This window comes from Ailuropoda melanoleuca, chromosome 4, assembly GCF_002007445.2.
Source record: "Ailuropoda melanoleuca isolate Jingjing chromosome 4, ASM200744v2, whole genome shotgun sequence".
NCBI classification, from domain to species: domain Eukaryota; kingdom Metazoa; phylum Chordata; class Mammalia; order Carnivora; family Ursidae; genus Ailuropoda; species Ailuropoda melanoleuca.
In genome coordinates, this window is record NC_048221.1 from 109939542 (window position 1) to 109959522 (window position 19981).

The window sequence follows — 19981 nt, forward strand, 5'->3', positions numbered from 1 at the left end:
AAAGAGGATGAGAGAGAAGTGTGTTGCACTGAGAGAGGACACGAGCTTGGCTAGTGGCACTCCCGAGAGTAAGAGCAGAGCGGGAGGAGCAGCACTCCCCGGCATGGGGAAAGGTGTGGGAGGCCTCAGCCCCAGCAGGACAGGTATGGATCCTCACTCAGCATATTCACAAGTCTACCCTCTCAATATAGCAGAGCAGGTAACATTTTAGACACAATTTGGGAAGCACATTCTGGGGTGTGTGTTTTGTTTTGTGTAGTTTTTGGCTTAGAAGCAAGTTCTTTATTCTCAAGAGTGATCTCCAATTATATACGTCACTGCTTCTGACCCAAGATCTCTGTGTACCTACTGAATGGTGACAGGGTGCTCTGGCAGAGACCCAGGACCTGCCAAGGATAGAATTACTTGGATCAACATCTACAAGCAGAGCCTACGATCCAAGCAGCATATAACACAGGAGCTAAGAACGAAGACTTTAGAAGCATTTACTTGGTTCAAGGTCAGTCTCTGAAGGCTGTCTGCCCTTAGGCAGGTTCTTTTACCTTGAAGTACCTATTTCTCTGTAAAATGGGAGTGATAAAAGTATGTTCCTCTCAGAGATGCTAAGAAGGCTAGGTGAAGTAATCCATAGATGGTACTTAGTAGTCACTTAAAGGCTAGCAATTTTTACTACCATCACTTTTCCACAGAATTCATAGGCCCAAGGGACCCAATCTGGAAATCTGACCTCCAACCAGTGGTTTCTCTCTCCTCTACTCTGCTACAAGACAAATCCTCTGAGCCTTTAAGTGCTTGCTGCCTTTAGTGGCACGCGAGTATCGTCTAGCTAACAAGACTGCATCCCCCCCCTTAAAGGAAAGGACCAGCCCTCCCTAACTTACCTAGAATGTACTCAAATATTTTCGCGGGCATTATCATTCAGAATGATTTTATTTTAAGGATACACAATATATATACATTTGTAAGTGCACATATGATGTATTTTATGTGCATGGCTTAGATAGCTGTTTAAAGACAACCAGTGCCTGCTGGGAAATTATTTTCTACAAAAGTGTGGAAAACAACAAAGATCAACTTAGGAGACAAAAACTAGACATGGATACAAAGTCTGGATCTAGGTTTTCATAATCAAGAACAGTATCCTTACCAGCTCGTCCCTGCTAGGTGGTCACCACAGGGCTGAATCAAAGACAGAACTTCAGGGGGCTAGTTCCCAGACTGGGAGGGAGAGAAGGGAAGAGAACAGACAAAATAGCTGGCACTTTGGTAGTGGGCTACAGCCTTGCCACAGCCCTGCCGCACGGCAGCACCCAGACTGGAGACGTCCTGGTCACTGAAGAATCGATGAGCCCCCTTCTGCCAACTTTTCTCGGCCAAACTCAATCCCCTTGCCTCACCAGAATGTCGGAAAGGTCCTTGGTTCCTTCCAGCTTTAGATTCTGAAGGAAGACCAAACACATGAACTTCAGCATACTAAAAATACAAGAATCGTAACACGGATTCTAATCAAGGTAACAGGGGAATGACTATAAAGAATGAGGCTTGTCCCATGATTGTAAGTAAAATTGTTACAACAAATATAATTTGCATGATAAAGCTAATTCCAAATCCTTGCCACCTACAGGGAAAAGAAGCAAAAAGCAAGACTTCGTTGGCACTGGTTCCTGAAACAACCTCTCTCTGTAAAGGGCCCAAGAGCTAAGCTGTTTGCTGTGGCGGGAGCTGAGAGAAGTGGATAGCCACCAGGAGACCCAAGACATGCCTGTTAGCCGTGTCCATGCGTGGCCTTCTCCAGGCCCTCCCCCTCACTGCCCCATCACCTCAGCCCTAGGGATGGCCACGACAGCGCCCTTTCTCTCCCATCTACGCAGGCCTTTCCCTACCCCCCCAGCTCTTCCTCCACCGAACACCCCCACTCCCACCCCGTGACTTCCCCACCAATCAGGGCACTTCTTTCCCTCAGGATGAAACGACTGTCTGAAGCCTGTCTCGTCTAAGCTCACCACAAGCATATCTCCCCTCCCTCGGCCCCAGGGGCAGGCACGACTCACGGCCCTGGCTAGTGCACCTTCCTCTACTGCTAACGATGGAGAGCAGCAATCACACCTGCCCCAAGTGTGACTTCTGTGGCTCGGGGTCGGGTTTAAGTCTGGCTAATCAGCTGCACTATGCTGGCACCAAGGACCCAGCACCCAGCACTGCATCCCAAGCCCTATCACACCGCGCTTCTCAGGGGAGCTCGTTACCAGAGTGGCTGATGAAGAGTCCGCAAGGGAGTGAAAGACTGGGAGAAGGGCCACAAAAAGAGTCATGTTCTGGTATTAAGTGTTGTGAGATTTCTCGTGGTGGCTCTAAGCTCTGAGTTACCGCAGATCCCTGTAGATGATCGTGGTCACTGACACGGCCAATGTTACCAGCCAAATTTTCTCAAATAGCCCAAAGCCAAGCCCCAGTAACGGCCTCAGTGCTCAGCCCGGTGGTTCCAGACTGGTGCGTCTCCCCAATCTTCAAGCTGAGCACTGTGGGCCCCTAGAGACACACTTGATCACAGCAAAATGAACAATCCCGGCCCCGCTGTTGGGGGAAGCAGAGCCGTGCTGGAGCCAGAGCATTATGCACCCCAGCGAGGCCACAAAATCATTAATGCTTTTCAGCAGGGTTTGCTTGGCCCCAGTCTACTTGGGAACCGAGTGAGGACCATAAAGCTGCTCTCTCACAGGGGAGAGGCAGGCTTCTGTGGAGACACATAGCCCAGGGCAACACTGATTCTCAGACTGGTGCAAATGAGTGAAATCAGTAACATTCTTAATTTGGACTCAAGGGTTTCTGAGCTTCGGAGACACCCATGCTTTAGGAGCCTGCGTGTGCTAGAACACACCCACTGGGAGAGTTCACCAACACCTACGTCCATAAAGATGGCGCGAGGTTCCAGGCCATCAGGCAGTCACACTTCAGAATGTCAGACAGATGGATGGCTTGTATGCCCTCCTCCTCTGATGGGGGATCCTCCTGAGAGCCACTTGTGGATATCTTGTCAGGATGATAATAATATTATCTTTTTATTCGTTTTTTTCTCCTAGTTATTCTTTCTTCATGTAGTTTGCTTCTGACATCAGATTACTTAGGCTTTGTCAGGAATGACACAAAGACATTCTCACTACCGTTTCCAACCACCATGGATGGCGCTGCATGGCCCCCAGTCCTGTCTTCATGACTTCTCAACTGGACACATTGTCTCTCCTGTTGCTGCTTCCTGCCTTCCATCCAGCAGCCACACGAATTCAGCACTCCTGGGTCAGCAAACATCCAGAGTGCCTTGGAAGTACAAGTGGTCCCTGACAGGGGTGACATTGAGCTGTTCTGCTCATGCCTCAGCTATGAATGCCTAGGCTCGGCGGTCGGCCCCATGGCTGGACACACCCAGCACTTACCCCAGCTCGCTGGCTCTTCCACGTTGCTTCCCCACCCAAAATCAAAACTAACTTCTGCCAAATGGACACTTTCTTCTTCCTCAGTGAGGTCATGAGCTTAGAAGAAGGGGTCCCTGACTCCCAGTGGTAGGTCCGCTTTGGAGAGGCTGACAGCTGAGCTACACAGGCCGTCCTACATGGGACCCTCTTCCTCTGCACCTAGCAGTCAGTCCAGTCAAAGCCAGACCTGCGGAACAGAGCCAATCATCACTGCATCACTTTCGTCTTGAGGCCAGAGGTCAGACATGGGCACTCAGGAAATCCTGGGCACTTCTACAGCACCCTGTTTTTGTCAGCATTCCACTACAATCTGATCAATCCTCTCAAACCACATGTCGGTGTTCAGACAGGTGCCACACTCTAAGAGTCCCCTCTCAGCTCGGGGCAGTGGGGAGGTCAGAATCTACACCGGGGGTGCACGAGAGCAGTGAGGGCTAGTGACACTCTACTTCAGTGCCAACATCTGCGTTAGGGACCAGGGGCCCGGGGACACAAAGGATATCATCAAATCTCACGTGGTACCCCACGTCCGGGCTTGTTGCCGCTGGCTGTGTGCTGGGCTGCCTCCCGGGCAGCACCAACAGACTCTTGACAAGATGGGTCCCTGCCTGCTCCACCGATAACTGCCACAGTTGCTCAGCTCTGCTACTGGTGTGGCACCCTGCAGAGCCTGGCACACTGTCACAGTTGGCACTTCCACTGCCCCCTGATGTGACACTCTAGTCCCAAGCCCTTGTTCACAGCTCTTGGTGGTCCAGCTTGGCTGGCCACTGCCTCCATGTCTTACGATTCCCTCCTCCTGCATCTGTCTTCCTTTTGTCCTCATCTGTCCTCTCTGTTCTCCACTACATTGCCATGTGTCTTGACTTCGGCACTGTCAGGATTTGGCCTTTAAAGCCTTTGACACCCCATGATATCAAAGCACTTTATGTTTTGAAGTTGGGAACTGATAGATCGCAATTCAGCACTTAAATTTTCCCATTTGAGTTCTCCTCGTTATTTTCATTGCTAATGAAAATGGCCTTTTTCTAAAATACTTCTAAGTGCCTGGTTAATCCTCTGGGGTTGAAAGTACTGTGTAAGTCACTGTATTCAAGATGTTCCATGAGGTTGCCCATGAAAGATCTGGTAAAAAACTCAAATAGGTTGCTGTTAATAGAGAATACCCCCATGCTTATCCAATTTACCTACCTTTTCATTGGCTAAATGTAGGAGACAGGCAAAGGCCAGAGGTATAGAGAGGTTCTGAGCCATGAGAGGAGGCAGGCTGAAAAACAAAGAGGCAAGTATTTAGCTAGGTCACTGTGGTTCTAGGAACAAAGGCTCTTTCAACAAGTATGAATACACATGCCCAGTGAACAAACTAATGAGAAACAAAGAAATATTTCAGATGCATTTTATAAGCAGGTTTTTCCAGTTTCTTATTGGGAAATAAAATATCACTTGTTCCATTCCAGCCAATGGTGCAGAAAAATGCTTTTTTATGCCATGTTTGAAGTTGGTCTATATTCACCCATTTTTCAATGTAAAGAAGAAACAGTTTAATACTGCCACAAGTATTAAAACAGCAGATCGGTGAGGGTCTGTCGCGCTAGTGGCTCAGGCTAGAGCACTCAGCCGGGGCTCAGAGGAAGGGGCGGTGAGCCCCCCGCGTTCACAGGCACGCACCTCTTCTGCAGGTCCTTCGTGAGCCCGCTGAGCATCTTCTCCTCAGCCACCTTCCCCGGGTCCTCTTCTTTTCCATTTTCACTGTGGTTTGTCTAAAAGAAGAAGGATAGTGAGAATTCAGACATGTAGGGCCAGTTCACTTTTGAGAAAGCAACATAAATTTCAAAGTTGTAGCTCTGAAAAGTTTACATCTGAATGAAACCAAAACATTTTCTAAGTTACATCTTGAAGAAAAGGGACCCATAAAGGGACTCCGTGCCTTAGCCCTGGACCATGAGACTGACTGCCAAGTTATGCTAAATGTGGATGTCAATGGCCAGTATAATCCCAGTAAAGGAAAAATTGCGAAGAGGCTTCCAGGTTCCTCTAAAGAAAAAAAAAAAAACAAAAAACGAAATAACAAAAGCCATGACGATTTTTAGCTTCAACTGGGCTACACAACCAAGGGCAGCAAAGAATCCATAATCAGGCAAGCAGTTATCAAAGGATATCGTGTTTGGTATTTGCATTAAAGTAACCCAGAATGTGTACACGGTGAGAGGCATGGGGTGACAGGACAGAATGGGGGACAGTATAGATAAAACAGTGATAATGACTGGAAGTAGGTGTTCACTATACTATTCTCTCTCTACTTTTGAATATGTTCTTTCTTTTTTTAAAAAAAATTTATTTGAGAGAGAGTGAGAGAGCATGCACAAGCGGGAAGAGGGGCAGAGGGAGAGAGAGAGAATCTTCAAGCAGACTCCCCACGGAGGGCAGAGCCTGACTCGGGGTTCAAACCCAGGACCCTGAGACCATGGCCTGAGCCGAAATCAAGAGTCAGATGCTTAACCAACTGAGCCACCCAGGAGCCTTGTTTGAATATTTTCATGATAAAGGATTTTTTAAAAAAAGAATAAACCCTTCATTAACCAGAATCCCTGAAGAAAAAAGTACTGTAAGTCATTTAAATTCAAAGTTTAAGTAGAACCCCTTTCCTACTTCTTAAAAAGCACATTTGTAAAATCCTGTTCAGTTTCAGTTGATAAAACATTATGAATATGACTGAAGCTTTATCTGATATCCATGATTACACAACTCAGGGTCCTCAATCAAATCATGATTTTCACTTCTCAGCCAGCAGAAGGTTTGAGAGAACAGGCTGAGTTTAGAAATCTCAGAACATCGCCTGAGCAGAAGAGGTCCAGAAGAGAGGATGGAAGGATTCTGGTTAACTGAAAGTTCATTTAATTGGAGTTAGTCAACATTTCATCTTGTTCTGAAGGAGAAAGAGACCTTTTGACAGCAAAATAATTTTTTTTTTTTTACTACTTTTCTACTTAGAATACATATCAAAGGGTTTAAACATTTTATGGCACGTGAGATGTTAGCATTTGCTTTCCAAAAGCATCATTCATCAACCTAAATGGACAGCAATGAATATGTACACCAAATTTTTCCTCAACTCTGTTTAACTGTTTAATTGCTAAAGCTGCTATTTTAAAGCAGTATGAAATGCTTTGATTTGTATTTTGTGATTACCAGCAAGGCTGAATAATGTCCCATGAGCTAGTCTACCATCTGTATCCCCTTTTGTGTGACTTGCGTGTTCATATACTTGGTTCATTTCACTTTCAGAGGGGTGAGATCTTCCTTGTATTTCTGAATGAATGCTTTCTGTATTCACCCTATTGACCTTGTAGCCTTAACCACGAGCCATTCCGCTCCCACATACTGGGCACCTAGAGAGTGAGCAGAACATGTTACCTCTGTGTCTGCTTGCTTGGAGAACTTGGTCAGCAAACTCCACATGCTCTGCTTCAACTTCTTCATGTCCATCCTTTTGGCAGTCTTGGCATAATGAATTTCAATTTTATTTACCTAAAATGGACATGTGACAAAGTAAAATTAAGCCAAATAAAGAAACATGTCCCATCAACCCATTGTGAAATCAAAAGTCTGGAGTTTAAATAAAGAATCTGGTTTAGTCTTATCAAAGAAGTCACAGAGCTTCCTTTGGATATTCCAAAACAGAGTCCCTCCTTTCAATCAAATTTCTTGTTGATCAAGTGCAGTCTACATTAAGACTAACCTGGAATTCAGTGTAAAAGAGACAGGTCAATCAAATATTTATGAAATCACCAAGCCTGTCACCTGGTATGGGACAGATGCTTAATGCATCTGGCCAAGATTTTCTTTCTTTTTTTTTCTTTTTAAAAAACATTTTAGGGGTGGGGCGCCTGGGTGGCACAGCGGTTTGGGCATCTGCCTTCGACTCAGGGCGTGATCCCAGCGTTACGGGTTCGAGCCCCACGTCAGGCTCCTCTGCTGTGAGCCTGCTTCTTCCTCTCCTACTCCCCCTGCTTGTGTTCCCTCTCTCACTGGCTGTCTCTATCTCTGTTGAATAAATTAAAAAAAAAAAAAAATCTTTAAAAAAAACATTTTAGGGGTGCCTAGGTGGAGCAGTTGTTAAGCGTCTGCCTTCGGCTCAGGGCGTGATCCCGGCGTTCTGGGATCAAGCCCCACATCAGGCTCCTCTGCTGGGAGCCCGCTTCTTCCTCTCCCACTCCCCCTGCTTGTGTTCCCTCTCTCGCTGGCTGTCTCTCTCTGTCAAATAAATAAATAAAATCTTTAAAATAAATAAATAAATAAATAAATAAATACACACATTTTATTTTTAAGTAATCTCTACATCCAACATGGGGCTTGAACTCACAACCCTGAGATCAAGAGTCTCATGCTTCACAGACTGAGCCAGCCAGGCGTCCCAGGCCAAGATTTTCTAGAGCCATATTGCTAGCCTCACCCAAACAGCACAGAAACCCATTTTCCCTGCCTGCAGCCTTCATTCACATCCTTTACCACTTTGCCTCCAGTCATATGGTTTATAAACATCTCTGAAGAGATGGCTAGTTTCACACAAACTTTATTAGCCATCAGCTCATTCTCAACATGGCCCTATTTAAGAGTCAGCCACCTGGAGAGTAACAGGTTAAAATCAAGAAAGGAAAAAAAAAAAATCAAGTCCAGACCAGTGTGACTCTCATATAGGAGGAAAATTAAATAGATCTCAGGCAAACAATCTAACATAATTCTTGGCTTTCATTTTTACCTTCTGAGGCTCAGCTACCAGATTCGACTCCCCATAAGTGGTGATGTCCAATCCTTGCACTTCAGGCACGACACCATTCTCTTGTGCTGTCTTAGGTGGCTGGCAGGATGTAAGATCAAAGGTTCCAGCTGGTCCCACGAATAAGTCATCTGACTCTTCGTAATCACTGTCAGCAGCCTGGGCAAGGAAACAGATTTTCAAGTTTGGCAGAAGCCGCCTGAGAGGCTTCGAAGTACCCTTGAAAAAGACTCTGTATTCACACATTAAAAGCAAAGCATCTGAGAGTTCATTATGTGAGTCAAGCCTAGGATGGACTTCAAGGTGTCTCCAGTTATCTTCCTGTTACACATAAACCCTATGAGGAAGGTATCTGTTAACTAAGACCTCTAGAGCAAGTTAAAAGGAATAATCACAACTATCAGTGTCCCTCTTAGCTTCTAGCCAATTTAAGATTTCATTTTATGGAAAGCATTTCCAAAACACCAGGGATCTGACCCACATGCCTCACCCAATGTGAGCATAAGAGGTGCCAGGGGTCACCAGCCGGCAGCAGAGGTCCTGCCTGGGAGCCGTGAAAAAGTCCTTCTTGCACCAAGCCCAGTAGGAATGGGTCAGATCTCTGGGCTGGAGCCTAGGACTTGGTTTTTGAGCAGGCTCTTTGGGTGATTCTTATACCCCCTAAAAATGTGAGAGGCACTCGCCAAGAGATCCGTCTGGATTTTCACTAAAAGGTAACAACTCAACTCTCCTCCAAGGAAGATGATAAGGGGAACAAACTATTCTTCAGTTCTTGTCCCTCACCCCACAGGGACACAGAGGAGACTTAATATTTTTCCCCTTTCTGTTATTCACATTTGCCATCTCATTTGTGGACTCACAAAAGGAATAGTGAGATTATTTAGTCTAAACCAAGATCTAAAGATGGGGAGTGGCTTGTATAAATTCACAACATAAGAACCAAGATCAGAGCTACAAGCCCGGTCTCCCAAGGCTACCGCATAGACTTTTCCCTTTCGGACCACACCATCTTCACACGTCTATATGTCCTGTCTCCCTAGGCAAAAATATTAGCTCCTAAAAGCAAGGAGTATTTTCCTCTGAAATCCCAAAATAGCCAAAATAAGTGCTTTGCAAACGCTAAAGACATTGACTGGTTTATTAGAGTAGGACCATTCCCTTTCCACATACAGGGCTTGAGGTAAAGCAGGCCAAGGTTTTGGCTGTTTCCTCAGCTTTGCTCCATTTCCTGATGCCTGGGGGGCAGGGCAGGCAGCCACACGCCCCCACCTGATTCAGAATTTCCTACAGCCTTCCGCCATGTAGGAAAGAGAGGGGAAGGGGTACATGAAAGGCTCTTCTACTTACAAGAGAGGACAGAGCTCTTCTCTCCTTTTACCTGTAATCCAGGGCAAAAGTTGGAGGTGTCGTTAGGGTTGTTGTAATCATAGTCTCCAATTTCTTCATAATGTTCAGTTCCTGCTCTCTGGCCTTGGGCCGTCTTAAGTAACTAGAATGAAGAAAAGAACAACTGCACAAAGCAATTTCTAGAAAAGCAGCTCTAACCTAGGTTGGATAATAACCTTAGTGGTTTTTTTTGGTTTTTTTTTTTTTTTTTGGTAAAGATTTTATTTATTTATTTATTTATTTATTTGACAGAGAGAAAGAGAGAGAGAGCACGTGCATAAGCGGGTGGACTGGCAGACAGAGGGAGAAGCAGGCTCCCTCCATTCTAGAGCAAGCCCCAGGGTAGCAGGGCTTGGAGACTCCATCCATCCCAAATATATTAGAGCAGCTGGTTTGCAATTAGGTCTGCACACAACTTCATTTGAAAAAGGGTTCATTAAAAAACAAAACTGCCTATAGCTATCTGAAAAGAAGTCAACTTGCTGCCACTCAAACAATTCTGAGAGAAAACCCACTCAAGATTTTAATTCACAGACAGCTTGTTCCATTTCTGGGGCAATCACTGCTCCTACATAGCTATACGGAGAAACATCCAGTTCTTCTCCCTGTCATTACACCCCCAAGTCTTTGTTCTGCCTTCCAGAGCCTTATGGAACAAGTCTGCCTCCTCTTTGGGAATGCCTGTGACCACAGCCCTTCAGATATTTGCTGGCCATTAGACCAGTGGTTTTTACTTGGGTTTGTGTCTTTGGGGTGGAGGAAATGAGGCTGAAGGTATGTACAATTTACAAAGCATACTGAGTATTTTAATACAACGATATATTCCAAAAGCAGCCAAAAAAACCCCCCCTCACAATGTTTTTATAATACAAATCCAAAAATAATATTCAACAATAGGTATTTATTGACTTAAGAAAAGTCCTCTTTCTTCCACAGTTCCTCATAGGACACCATTTCTAAATCCCTCTCCATTTAGGATACTCTCCTTCAGGCACACTCTAAATTGTCCATAGTCTACAGGAATTGTTTCAGGAAAGGGACGTGACCCCCTTGTGTATCAGCTGGTTGCTACTAGAATCCCCTTATAAGATATTAAACTGGATGGTTGATCTGTATGGTCTCTAGACAAAAATGCTTATTAATCCAGCATTTAGTTTCCAGGGTGTCCAGAGTTTAATAGTCATTTTTCCTGTGTAGCCCTGCGGGAAGGACAGGGATCTCCAGCTCCTGCTACCTGGCTGCCCTACCACACACAGTGACTCTGACCCTGTGGACAATCTGAAGCAGAAGTTCTTTCTTCGGTAAGAGATAACTCTAAAAAAAAAAACAAAAAAAAAAACAAAAAAAAAAACACCACCACCACCCCTGGAATGTAATGACCTAATGAATATGCAAATTCCCACCTAAGGCCACAGTCTTCAAATTCTCCTGATAAGGGCTTGAGGGAAGGGGTTGGCTTGCAGCCACAGAAAGCAGCTCCAGGCTGGGCAAGGATTGGTAGAAGTGTCCTACCATCCTGCTCTTCTGAGGCAGGGCCGCATTTTCCCATTAGAACACGATGACAGGGCTAGCATCTAACCGACACTGACCACAGCCATCATTTCTACTACTGCTACAACTTCGTATTCCTTTCTTCATTTGTAAGAGTATTTCTGTTAAGTAAACAGTACAGATTAAAAAGAAAAATACATTTGTTGGTTTATAAAAACACAATGAGAGAGAGTGAATTCAGGGAACTGTATGCATTATGATTAAGGCGTTGTAGAGAAACAGGCAAAATAAGGAAGAGGAAACTGAACACAGTTTGTGTCTATGACGCCATAAGACCAGAACACCTAGGAATGCAAATGAGCAGAGGTTTCAGGTAAAACAGAACTTAGCAGGAGCCGCTGCCTGGTAACCCTGGCAACAGGGACCTGCGCTTGCTACCGGCATCGCCAGAAGAGCCACGGGCAGATGAAGTGAGCAGCCACTGGGCTCCAGCACCCGATAGCCTAGATGCTCATCGGAACAGAGGAGCCTCTTAGGAGCCCAGGAAGGTTGCACAGCAGTAGAGAACTCCCTGAGGACTGCACGGTCAGGTGCTTGGCACCCACATTATCCCACAAGTCACAGCGGGGCTCGTGTCTACACCTTGACCATGAGGAAGGCAGTATGGCCTGGCTAGTGAATCCATAACTTCGATGAGAAGGTGAGAGAATCAAGAAATAACTATCATCTTGTAAAAACCTCAACGAAAGACTGTTTATCCCCCTAGCATTTCAGCACATAGGCCTCACCGGCCACCCAGCAGTCTCGCCAGTATTTCCAAATCTTTAGCGTGTGTCTATCCCCTAAGATTTCCCTTTAGCTTTGCTACACCTGTTGCATCGCCAGCGGACGGCCCCTGGCTAACACATTCCCCTCCCCTCGTGCTCTCCCTTTCCTTGAAGGCACGGGCTGACAGTCACACTGCCAACCATCTGATGCCTCCCATGCTATCAGCACGTTCGACAGCAGCAGCCTGGAGGAACCACGGAGCAGCCTCACCCTGGTGCCTGGTTTGAGATGCAGCTGGACAAGATGATCAGTCTCGTAGAGGAAATCCGTGGGAAGAGTTGTGGCTCTCCAGTTCTGGTTCTCCAAAGTGGACTTGGCCAGAATAGTAGAAGCCTATTAATAAAAAAACAAGTTTTTAGGCCTTTTTTTTTTTTTTTTTTTTTGAGAGTGAGAAATCAAGAGAGCACACACGGGGGAGCAGTGGGAGGGTGGCAGAGGGAGAGAGAGAATCTTAAGCAGGCTCCATGCTGAACACAGAGTCTGTTGCAGGGCTCAATCTCACAACCCCGAGATCATGACTTGAGCCAAAATCAAGAGTTGGATGTTTAAGCAATTGAACCACACAGGCAGCCCTAAGCATCTTTAATAAGAATGGTCAAAACATATATATATATTTTTTAACTAGCTTGGGAAGGATTTGGGCAGTACTAGTCTACTGTCAGAGTTCCCAGTTCTGTGTAAAAGACTGATTTTGCTAGATATTATTCATATTCTAAACTTGATTTTATCTGCCACTGAGTTCAGAGCTATTTCTTAATTCCTCCAGAGTTTGAGGGAGAATGAAACCATCCATTTACTCTAAAACTTAAATTTGTAATGAATTTTAAAAAAATCATATCTGAAAAGAGTGAAAAGAGCAATTTAAGAAAGCATAAATGCTAATAAATCTAGCACAAACCTTTGTTTTTTTAAAATACACGTCAAAGTCAATATCATCATCAAAGTCAATTTCAAAATCTTTCTTTGTACTCTTCTTTTTGTTCTCTGATTTGGAGGAAGCATCATCTGCAGAAATGAACACAGATGTCAACACTGTTCACCTCTGTGGACAATATTATGTACCCATTTTGCAAGATCTTATCAACCGCAAAAATGCTCGGCATTTTTGTCTGAGCATAACAGCATAAGGAAAGGCAAACCATATGCCTAGTTTCATCCTTAACTTATAATGTGTGGTCTTGCTTACAAAACACAATTAAAAATATGCTAATTAATCCCTTCTTTTCAAAGAGAGAATGCAAAACACATAATGCTGGCACGGCCCTTCAGAGTTCTAGAGTCCTGCCTTGTAAGCCTGTGGTCATTCCCACGTATGGCCACTGTCTGAAGTCACGTGGATACTGGATAATCATCAACACTATCTGTTAAAGTTCATACTTGGAAGTACATATGTTCAAACTTAGAAGTACATACGTTTGAGTCGGGGTCTAAAACGCCAGTGGTCCGGACCAGCCCACATTGACATGGTACGGGGACTAAAATAGGAATATTCTCCAGGTTTCATGGACAGAAGGGGGCACATGGTCCTAATGTCTCCATCCCCAAGGGGAATCATTTCCTCCCTGAAACACACATGAAATCATGTTTTTACATGTCCAACTGTGTTCATGTCAATATACATAACACAATCATGCCATTTACGTGCAAAGCAGCATGTGATGAAATTGAAGACTCTACCTACCCACTTTTCCACAGATGAGCAGCATTTCTAAGAGCAAGTCCAATATAAATATTTCATCATTAATAATTAGTTTCAACCTCATCAAGTGCTTTTGTTTCTCTTAATTTTACGACAATATGATCATAGCTACACAAGGTTTTAAATTGTTTCATGAAATGCAAATTTACCCATTTTAGAGACAAGGAAACAGTGGCAGAGAGAAGGTTAGGGTTTTTTTCTGAAGATTTTATTTATTTATTTGAGAAAGTGCACAAGAAGAAGGAGGGTCACAGGGAGAAGCAGACTCCCCTCTAAGCAGGGAGCCTGATGTGGGGCTCAATTCCAGGACTCCAGGATCATGACCTGAGCCAAAGGAAGATGCTTAACCGACTTAGCCACCCAGGTGCCCTGGAGAGACAGTAAGTTTTTATGTAAGACTGCAGTTCGTAAAATGCCAGAGCTGGGAGTAGGACACAATTCTCTGAATCAGCCTCAAGATCGTTCCAAACACAAGGCTTCCTGCCATACAAGAGGATAATCTGTCTTTACCATCCTTCCTTAAGTGAGGGTTCCAATAACACCTGTAGTATCTACTTAAAGTGAATAGATGCTATTCTGATTTGTCCCCCAAATGATTGGGGGAGGCACTTATAATCTGTAAGCCAACTAGCTTTGTTCTTTGCTGTGTGTGAAGTCTAACTGGCTAGTCCAGCATGGTAGTTTGGGTTTGGTTTTTCAACCTTTCTGCAATGTACTAGTATGTGTGGGTAGCTTTCGACCACAGGCCTGATGCAGAAAGTACATTAGTGCCGCTATACTGCCCTCTAAAGGTAAAGGTAACAAGGAAACCTCAGACACTGAGCTGCTTTTTATCTACACTGAGCCAAACATATACACCCTCTTTACACCAAGCCTTGTGGAATAAGGTTAAAAAGCTTTAAAAGAGGACTTGGCTTTTATCTACAGAATCTTTACTTTAAAACCAGGAAACTGTATTTGTCTATTTTATTGTATAATTAAAACTTAAATTTTATTATTCTTTTTAGAGATTTTTAAGTAATCTCTCCACCCAATGTGGGAGTTGAACTTACAACCCTGAGATCAAGTCACACGCTCTACCAACTGAGCCAGCCAGATGCCCCTAAAATTTAATTTTAAAAATTAGAATGTACTAAAAAAGTCACATTTCTAGTATGTAGAATGCCTCTATGTTACTAAGTAACAATTGTACTGCACTGTGAGCTCCAGAGGAAGAAAGGAGATGGCTTCAGTGGAATCTCTGCTCAGTTCTCACAGGTACTCTTCTGTTTTGGTGGTCAGGTTGGGAATTAATTGGGAACTTATAGGCAAAGCTACAAAAAGTTTGGCTCCCATCCTCTAAGACTCTCTGGGCCAGGGTGGGACTAAGGCCATTGAGGCCTGAACTCCAGCCGTTCTATCTTGCAATACACAACACTATGTGGCAGGCACCCTAATGGTCCCAGCTGCCCGACTCAGCAACCACCCTACTTCCCAGCCTCCTCAGTTCTCCATCAAACTTCTCTCATCCCCTCTGGGGGAACCACTTCTTCTACCTGTCCCCCAACCACAGGGCCCCTCCAAGTTGGCGCCAGTTCAGCACTTCGCACTAATACCTGCAGTGAAAGGTCTCCTCCCAGCGGACTCCCAGCACCTCCCGGTGCACGTAGCAGAATGCCTCATTCCTGCGTGCACGGAGCAGGGTGTGGTGTGGGCCTGGACCACAGGCTAGGTCTTTAACCAGAGCAAGCAACTGTCCCAGAGAGACTGGCTAGAGCACACACGTGCCACTGCTGCAGGAAGAGGGAGTGCGCCCAAGCTGCCGTGGGACATACAGCACTTTGTGAGGCCCGGCCTTGTTAATGTACGATGCGTACAGTGGTCCAAGTGTTGCCATCCAAGGACTGATAACACGGGGCACCCTCCAGAACACTGGTATTTATGATTCAACCCTGCCCTACCCCACCTTGACCTAGAGAAGCCCTTAAAGACCTTTCAATCCAGGGGCGCCTGAGTGGCTCAGTTGGTTCAGCATCTGCCTTCGGCTCAGGTCATGATCTCAGGGTCCTGGGATCGAGCCCCACGTTGGGCTCCCTCTCAGTGGGAAGCCTGCTTCTCCCTCTCCCTCTGCTTGCCGCTCCCCTGCTTGTAGTCTCTCTCTCAAATAAATAAATAAAATCTTAAAACAAAACAAAACAACCTTTCAGTCCAGTACAGTGTTTGCTATCTCGGGTGCATACTACAATCACCAGGGAGGTTGGGGAAATGTGATGCAAAGCCTGGACTCAAGGACTCTCAGTTAAATGCTCTGGGGTGGGGCCTCCTATCCAAAGTTCATCACATGCAGCCAGAATTGGTCAAAGGCCCTGAGTGATACCCAGCTCCATCCCATTACTTAGTTTCTCTGAGCCTGTTTTCTCATCTGTGAAATGTGGACAACAGGACCTAATGATAAGGTTGTTGCAAGGCTTAAATAATTACATTTTCTATTTTCTGTAAATTATGTGAGATAACAGGGGTAAGGCCCCTGGTACAGTGTCTGGCACAAAGCCAGAATAATAAAGCACTCAGTGAGCTCAGACATGACTATTATCATCTAGACCAAATGCTTCATCTTGCAGATGAGAAAACAAAGATCCCAAAAGGTGATGCCACTTGCCTCTGCCCCACATCTCATAGCTGTGCACGGCCATCAAGTCTGTGCAGTTTAAATACTGAGCTCTCGGGAAAGGCCAGCGCCATGCCGAGGGTAAGGATTTCAAGCTGGACAAAACCTTAGGCTAGAACCTAATCACCCTGCCCCTAAAGCACTCAGTAGGATGGATCCTAAGATTTCATTCTGTTTGAAACTGGGGAGAGAAGCGCAGATATTTGTTGAAAGTAACAAATGGAAGTGACTAAAGCCCTTTGCTACCGTCAGTTCCTCAGATGTCAGGAAAAGTGACAGCTGTTCTTTGACATTTGAAAATGGATTAAAGGGGGACACCTGGGTGGCTCAGTTGGTTAAGTGTCTGCCTTCGGCTCAGGTCATGATCCCAGGACCTGCATGGGCGGGGGGAGTGTCCTTGCTCAGCAGGGAGTCAGCTTCTCCCTCTGCCTGCTGCTCCCCTGATTGTGCTTGTGCGCACGCACTCTCTCTCTCTGAAAAATAAATAAAATCTTCAAAAAAAAAAAAGAAAGAAAGAAAAATGGATTAAAAGAGCTCATCCCACCAACGTGCCTGCCATTTTTCACTTCGTAGAAGATAGGATGGGCACAGGGACAAATTGCAGGTATACCAATAGTAAAATCAGGAGAGGAAAGGAGGGTGCCAAAGGGCCTCGTTGGGTAGTTTTGCCTTGAGGTGCCAAATGTTTAGCCCGTCAACTTCTACTCAGATGTGAAGGGACATTATCAATCTAATCATTTCCCACATGAGCAGACAAGTTATCCTAGACAACTTCAAAAGTTTTACCTGATACTAAACAGCCTGGCCATCCCCTGTCCCCAAATGCAAAATTGTTATAGGCACAGGAGTTATCAGAGGGACTGTTCACTGTAGTCTCATGGAATCTGCTACACCAAGCCCATTCACGACCTTTAGAGTGCCACAGGATTATGGGAATCATATTCAAAATTAAAACAGTACTAATCTCTTAAGTACAATTAAATAAAGGCCAACAAAGTTCTGATTTCCGTCTAGGGCTACTAGAGTAATAAGAAATTTAAATTGCTATAAACCAATTCTACCGCCTCTCTTCCTGCCCAACGTGCTCGGTTTCATCTGGTTTTTTAGTTTCCCCTGCTTTCCTTGTCCCTGGTCTATCTGGTTAACCCAACACTGCCTGGCCCCTCCTCTTTGCCTGACCCTTCAGGCAGGGGCCACTTTGTTTCTGCAACCAACACATAAGCCTGTTCCTGTCTATAACCGATATGGAGCAATGTAGCCAAAAGCCAGACTACACATCGTGGGGAGAAAGCACACTCCACACTACCAAAGCAGCGCCTATATCCCAGGTACTTTTCTCCAGCCCTTTACACATTTTAATTTTATCCTTACAAACTCCTGCAATGTCACCAATAGGTGGCTGAGCCAACATTCACAGGCAGGTATGATTCCACCATGAGTCAGAATGGCTCAGCCTGCATGGACAACGTGGCCAGCACACCAGGCTAGCCAGTCTCGGGGATGAAATGAGACGGTCCCAGCAGGAAATCTGTGAAGAACCAATAGAAAGCTCCTCTGGGAACACTTCCGTGGCCCTGAGAGCCTTACGGGCAGCTTTGAGGGTGGCAGGGCTCCTTCCAGCTCCTGAGCTCGGTGTGATCCCCGGAGGTGCTGTGTTCAGGTCCATCGTTCGCGTCAAAGTCGTCCTCCATGGGCCCATCAGGGAAGTCCTCGCAGTCACTCTCCTCTACCTCAGCGTTGATGTCAAACACCTGCTCGTTTTTCTTGAACTTGTCTACCAGGGCAGAGACAGACTGGAGAGGACAAACAGAGAGAGGGTCCTCTAGTTCTCCCCGTCCCCACAGCCACCCCAGTCACCGCGGGGGTAACAGCCTGCCCGGATGTGCCTTCACAGCCCGAAGTTCCAGGTTCCAGCCTCTCCTCCCACCTCCCCCTCCCCAGAGTCAAGGTTCTCATGAGGAAGTTTATATTGTGCAGCACAGGATGAGGCTGTGTTGTCGTTAGGGACATTTCATAGAACATGAAACAGGAATCTGCATCCATTAACTACATGTTTAGAGAAAACAGTTTTCCATGGAGACCATTTATTCTGGAAGTGATAGTAAGTAGGCTAAAGGGGGCCATGCTAAAAATAGACAGGAAAGCTTTACACATGACAGTTTCTCAGGAAACTCTGTGCCAAGGGACTCAATCTCGAAGAGCAGGAAATTCCTTGAGCCTGACAGCAGCCTGAGACCAAAGGCCTGGTGTTAACCGTGTTCAAGGGGATAGCCGATAAAAAAAAAAATGTGCACCCAGGAATGACAGGGCTGCCTCACCCTCCATTCCTACCCCCCAGGTTTTAGTCCCTACAGAAGTGCCAAGGGAAATATTTTCTGTACTCCTGGCTAAATAAAAATGATGCCACGGTTTGGGTTCTCACTGGGCAGAACTTGTCTTGGGCCATCTCACTGAAACCACGAGCGGTTGGACAAATGCCCAGAGCCCTCAGAAGTCTAGAAGTTGAACTCACCTCATTATGTGTCTCACTGTCCCATTTGGTAAACTGGAACCCGGCCAGGGAAGGGCAGATCTGGCCGTCCTCCACACACTGCTGCATGGGCACTGGAGAGGACAAGAGACGGCAGAAGTGTGGATAGAGCACACTCCCCCCACTCAGAGTGACCAGGGCAGCACGGTGCAGAAGACAGGCTCAGTCACCCCCTGTTCTGTGGCAGAGGCTGGCTGGTGCCCAAGCGCCAGGTCCCAGACTTCTGTCCAGGCAGAGGGTAGTGCTTGGACAACACGCCCACACTGGAGGTAGGCTCCACACTGGCACTCCAAGAATTGGTAAAACATTAGGGCAGAAGCCTGAAGCAGAGACATTTGACCCTGAAATGGACTCTGTGCCCTATGCTGGAGTTGGGAAATCAAAAACCTTTCCTTAAAGTGTCCTGACCGCACAACCAATCACACAATGTTACTTATTTTAGTTCTAAACTAGCAACCTCACAGAATTAAAAGTCCCAGTTGAGAGCATAAACTTGGAGAAGAGACTGCTAGCACAAATACATGTACTCAGAAAACTTTAGACAAGAATGGACAGGAGGAAAGCAGGCCGTGTAACATCTGCGTAGTCCTAGAAGGGGAGAATCAATTTCATATATCACACAAAAATGACGCACACAAGCGTAGCTACTGTATTACGGCACCTGGCCTTCCTGCCACCCACACTGGTCACAACATTCTTGACGATCCCCCCAGAGAGGTGTGGAGGTAGGATGGGAGGGGGAATAAAACCCTTGCCAGGCCAGTAAGAGGGGCTGACAAAAGGACAAGTTCAGGGGCACCTGGGTGGCTCAGCTGGTTAAGTGTCTGCCTTAGGCTCAGGTCATGATCCCAGGGTCCTGGGATCGAGTCCTGCATCGGGCTCCCTGCTCAGCAGGGAGTCTATTTCTCCCTCCGCCTGCTGCTCCCCCTGCTTGTACTCATGTGCGCTCTATCTCTGATTGACTGATAGATAGATAGATAGAGAGATAGAGAGATAGATAGATAGATAAATGAATGAATGAATGAATGGACAGGTCCATTCTCAGACCACCAAGGTGGAGTCTGAAAATAACTCACAATGCCCTCTTGTTCTCAGGGCGCCCTAAATTGGAAACAAATAAGAACAAGGCGTCCCTGGCTCAACAAAAGCCTAT

At 45.8% G+C, this 19981-nt stretch overlaps 1 protein-coding gene across 2 annotated transcripts in view; it reads right to left on the reverse strand.

Annotated features, from left to right (window-relative positions):
- Nucleotides 1-911: 911 nt before the first annotated feature.
- The window catches only part of NCAPH (non-SMC condensin I complex subunit H), a 41424-nt gene continuing 22354 nt past the window's right edge, over nt 912-19981 (reverse strand). For both annotated transcript variants that reach the window (XM_034659585.1, XM_011233888.3), the window contains 11 exons: nt 18811-18902; nt 17886-18091; nt 13366-13514; nt 12851-12957; nt 12163-12285; nt 9626-9736; nt 8230-8406; nt 6885-6998; nt 5139-5230; nt 4662-4737; nt 912-1439 (listed from right to left, as the gene is read on the reverse strand). In XM_034659585.1, coding sequence (XP_034515476.1) covers nt 1380-1439; nt 4662-4737; nt 5139-5230; nt 6885-6998; nt 8230-8406; nt 9626-9736; nt 12163-12285; nt 12851-12957; nt 13366-13514; nt 17886-18091; nt 18811-18902 — 1307 coding nt within the window. In that variant the 3' untranslated portion in view covers nt 912-1379. The remainder of the gene's footprint in view (nt 1440-4661; nt 4738-5138; nt 5231-6884; nt 6999-8229; nt 8407-9625; nt 9737-12162; nt 12286-12850; nt 12958-13365; nt 13515-17885; nt 18092-18810; nt 18903-19981) is intronic.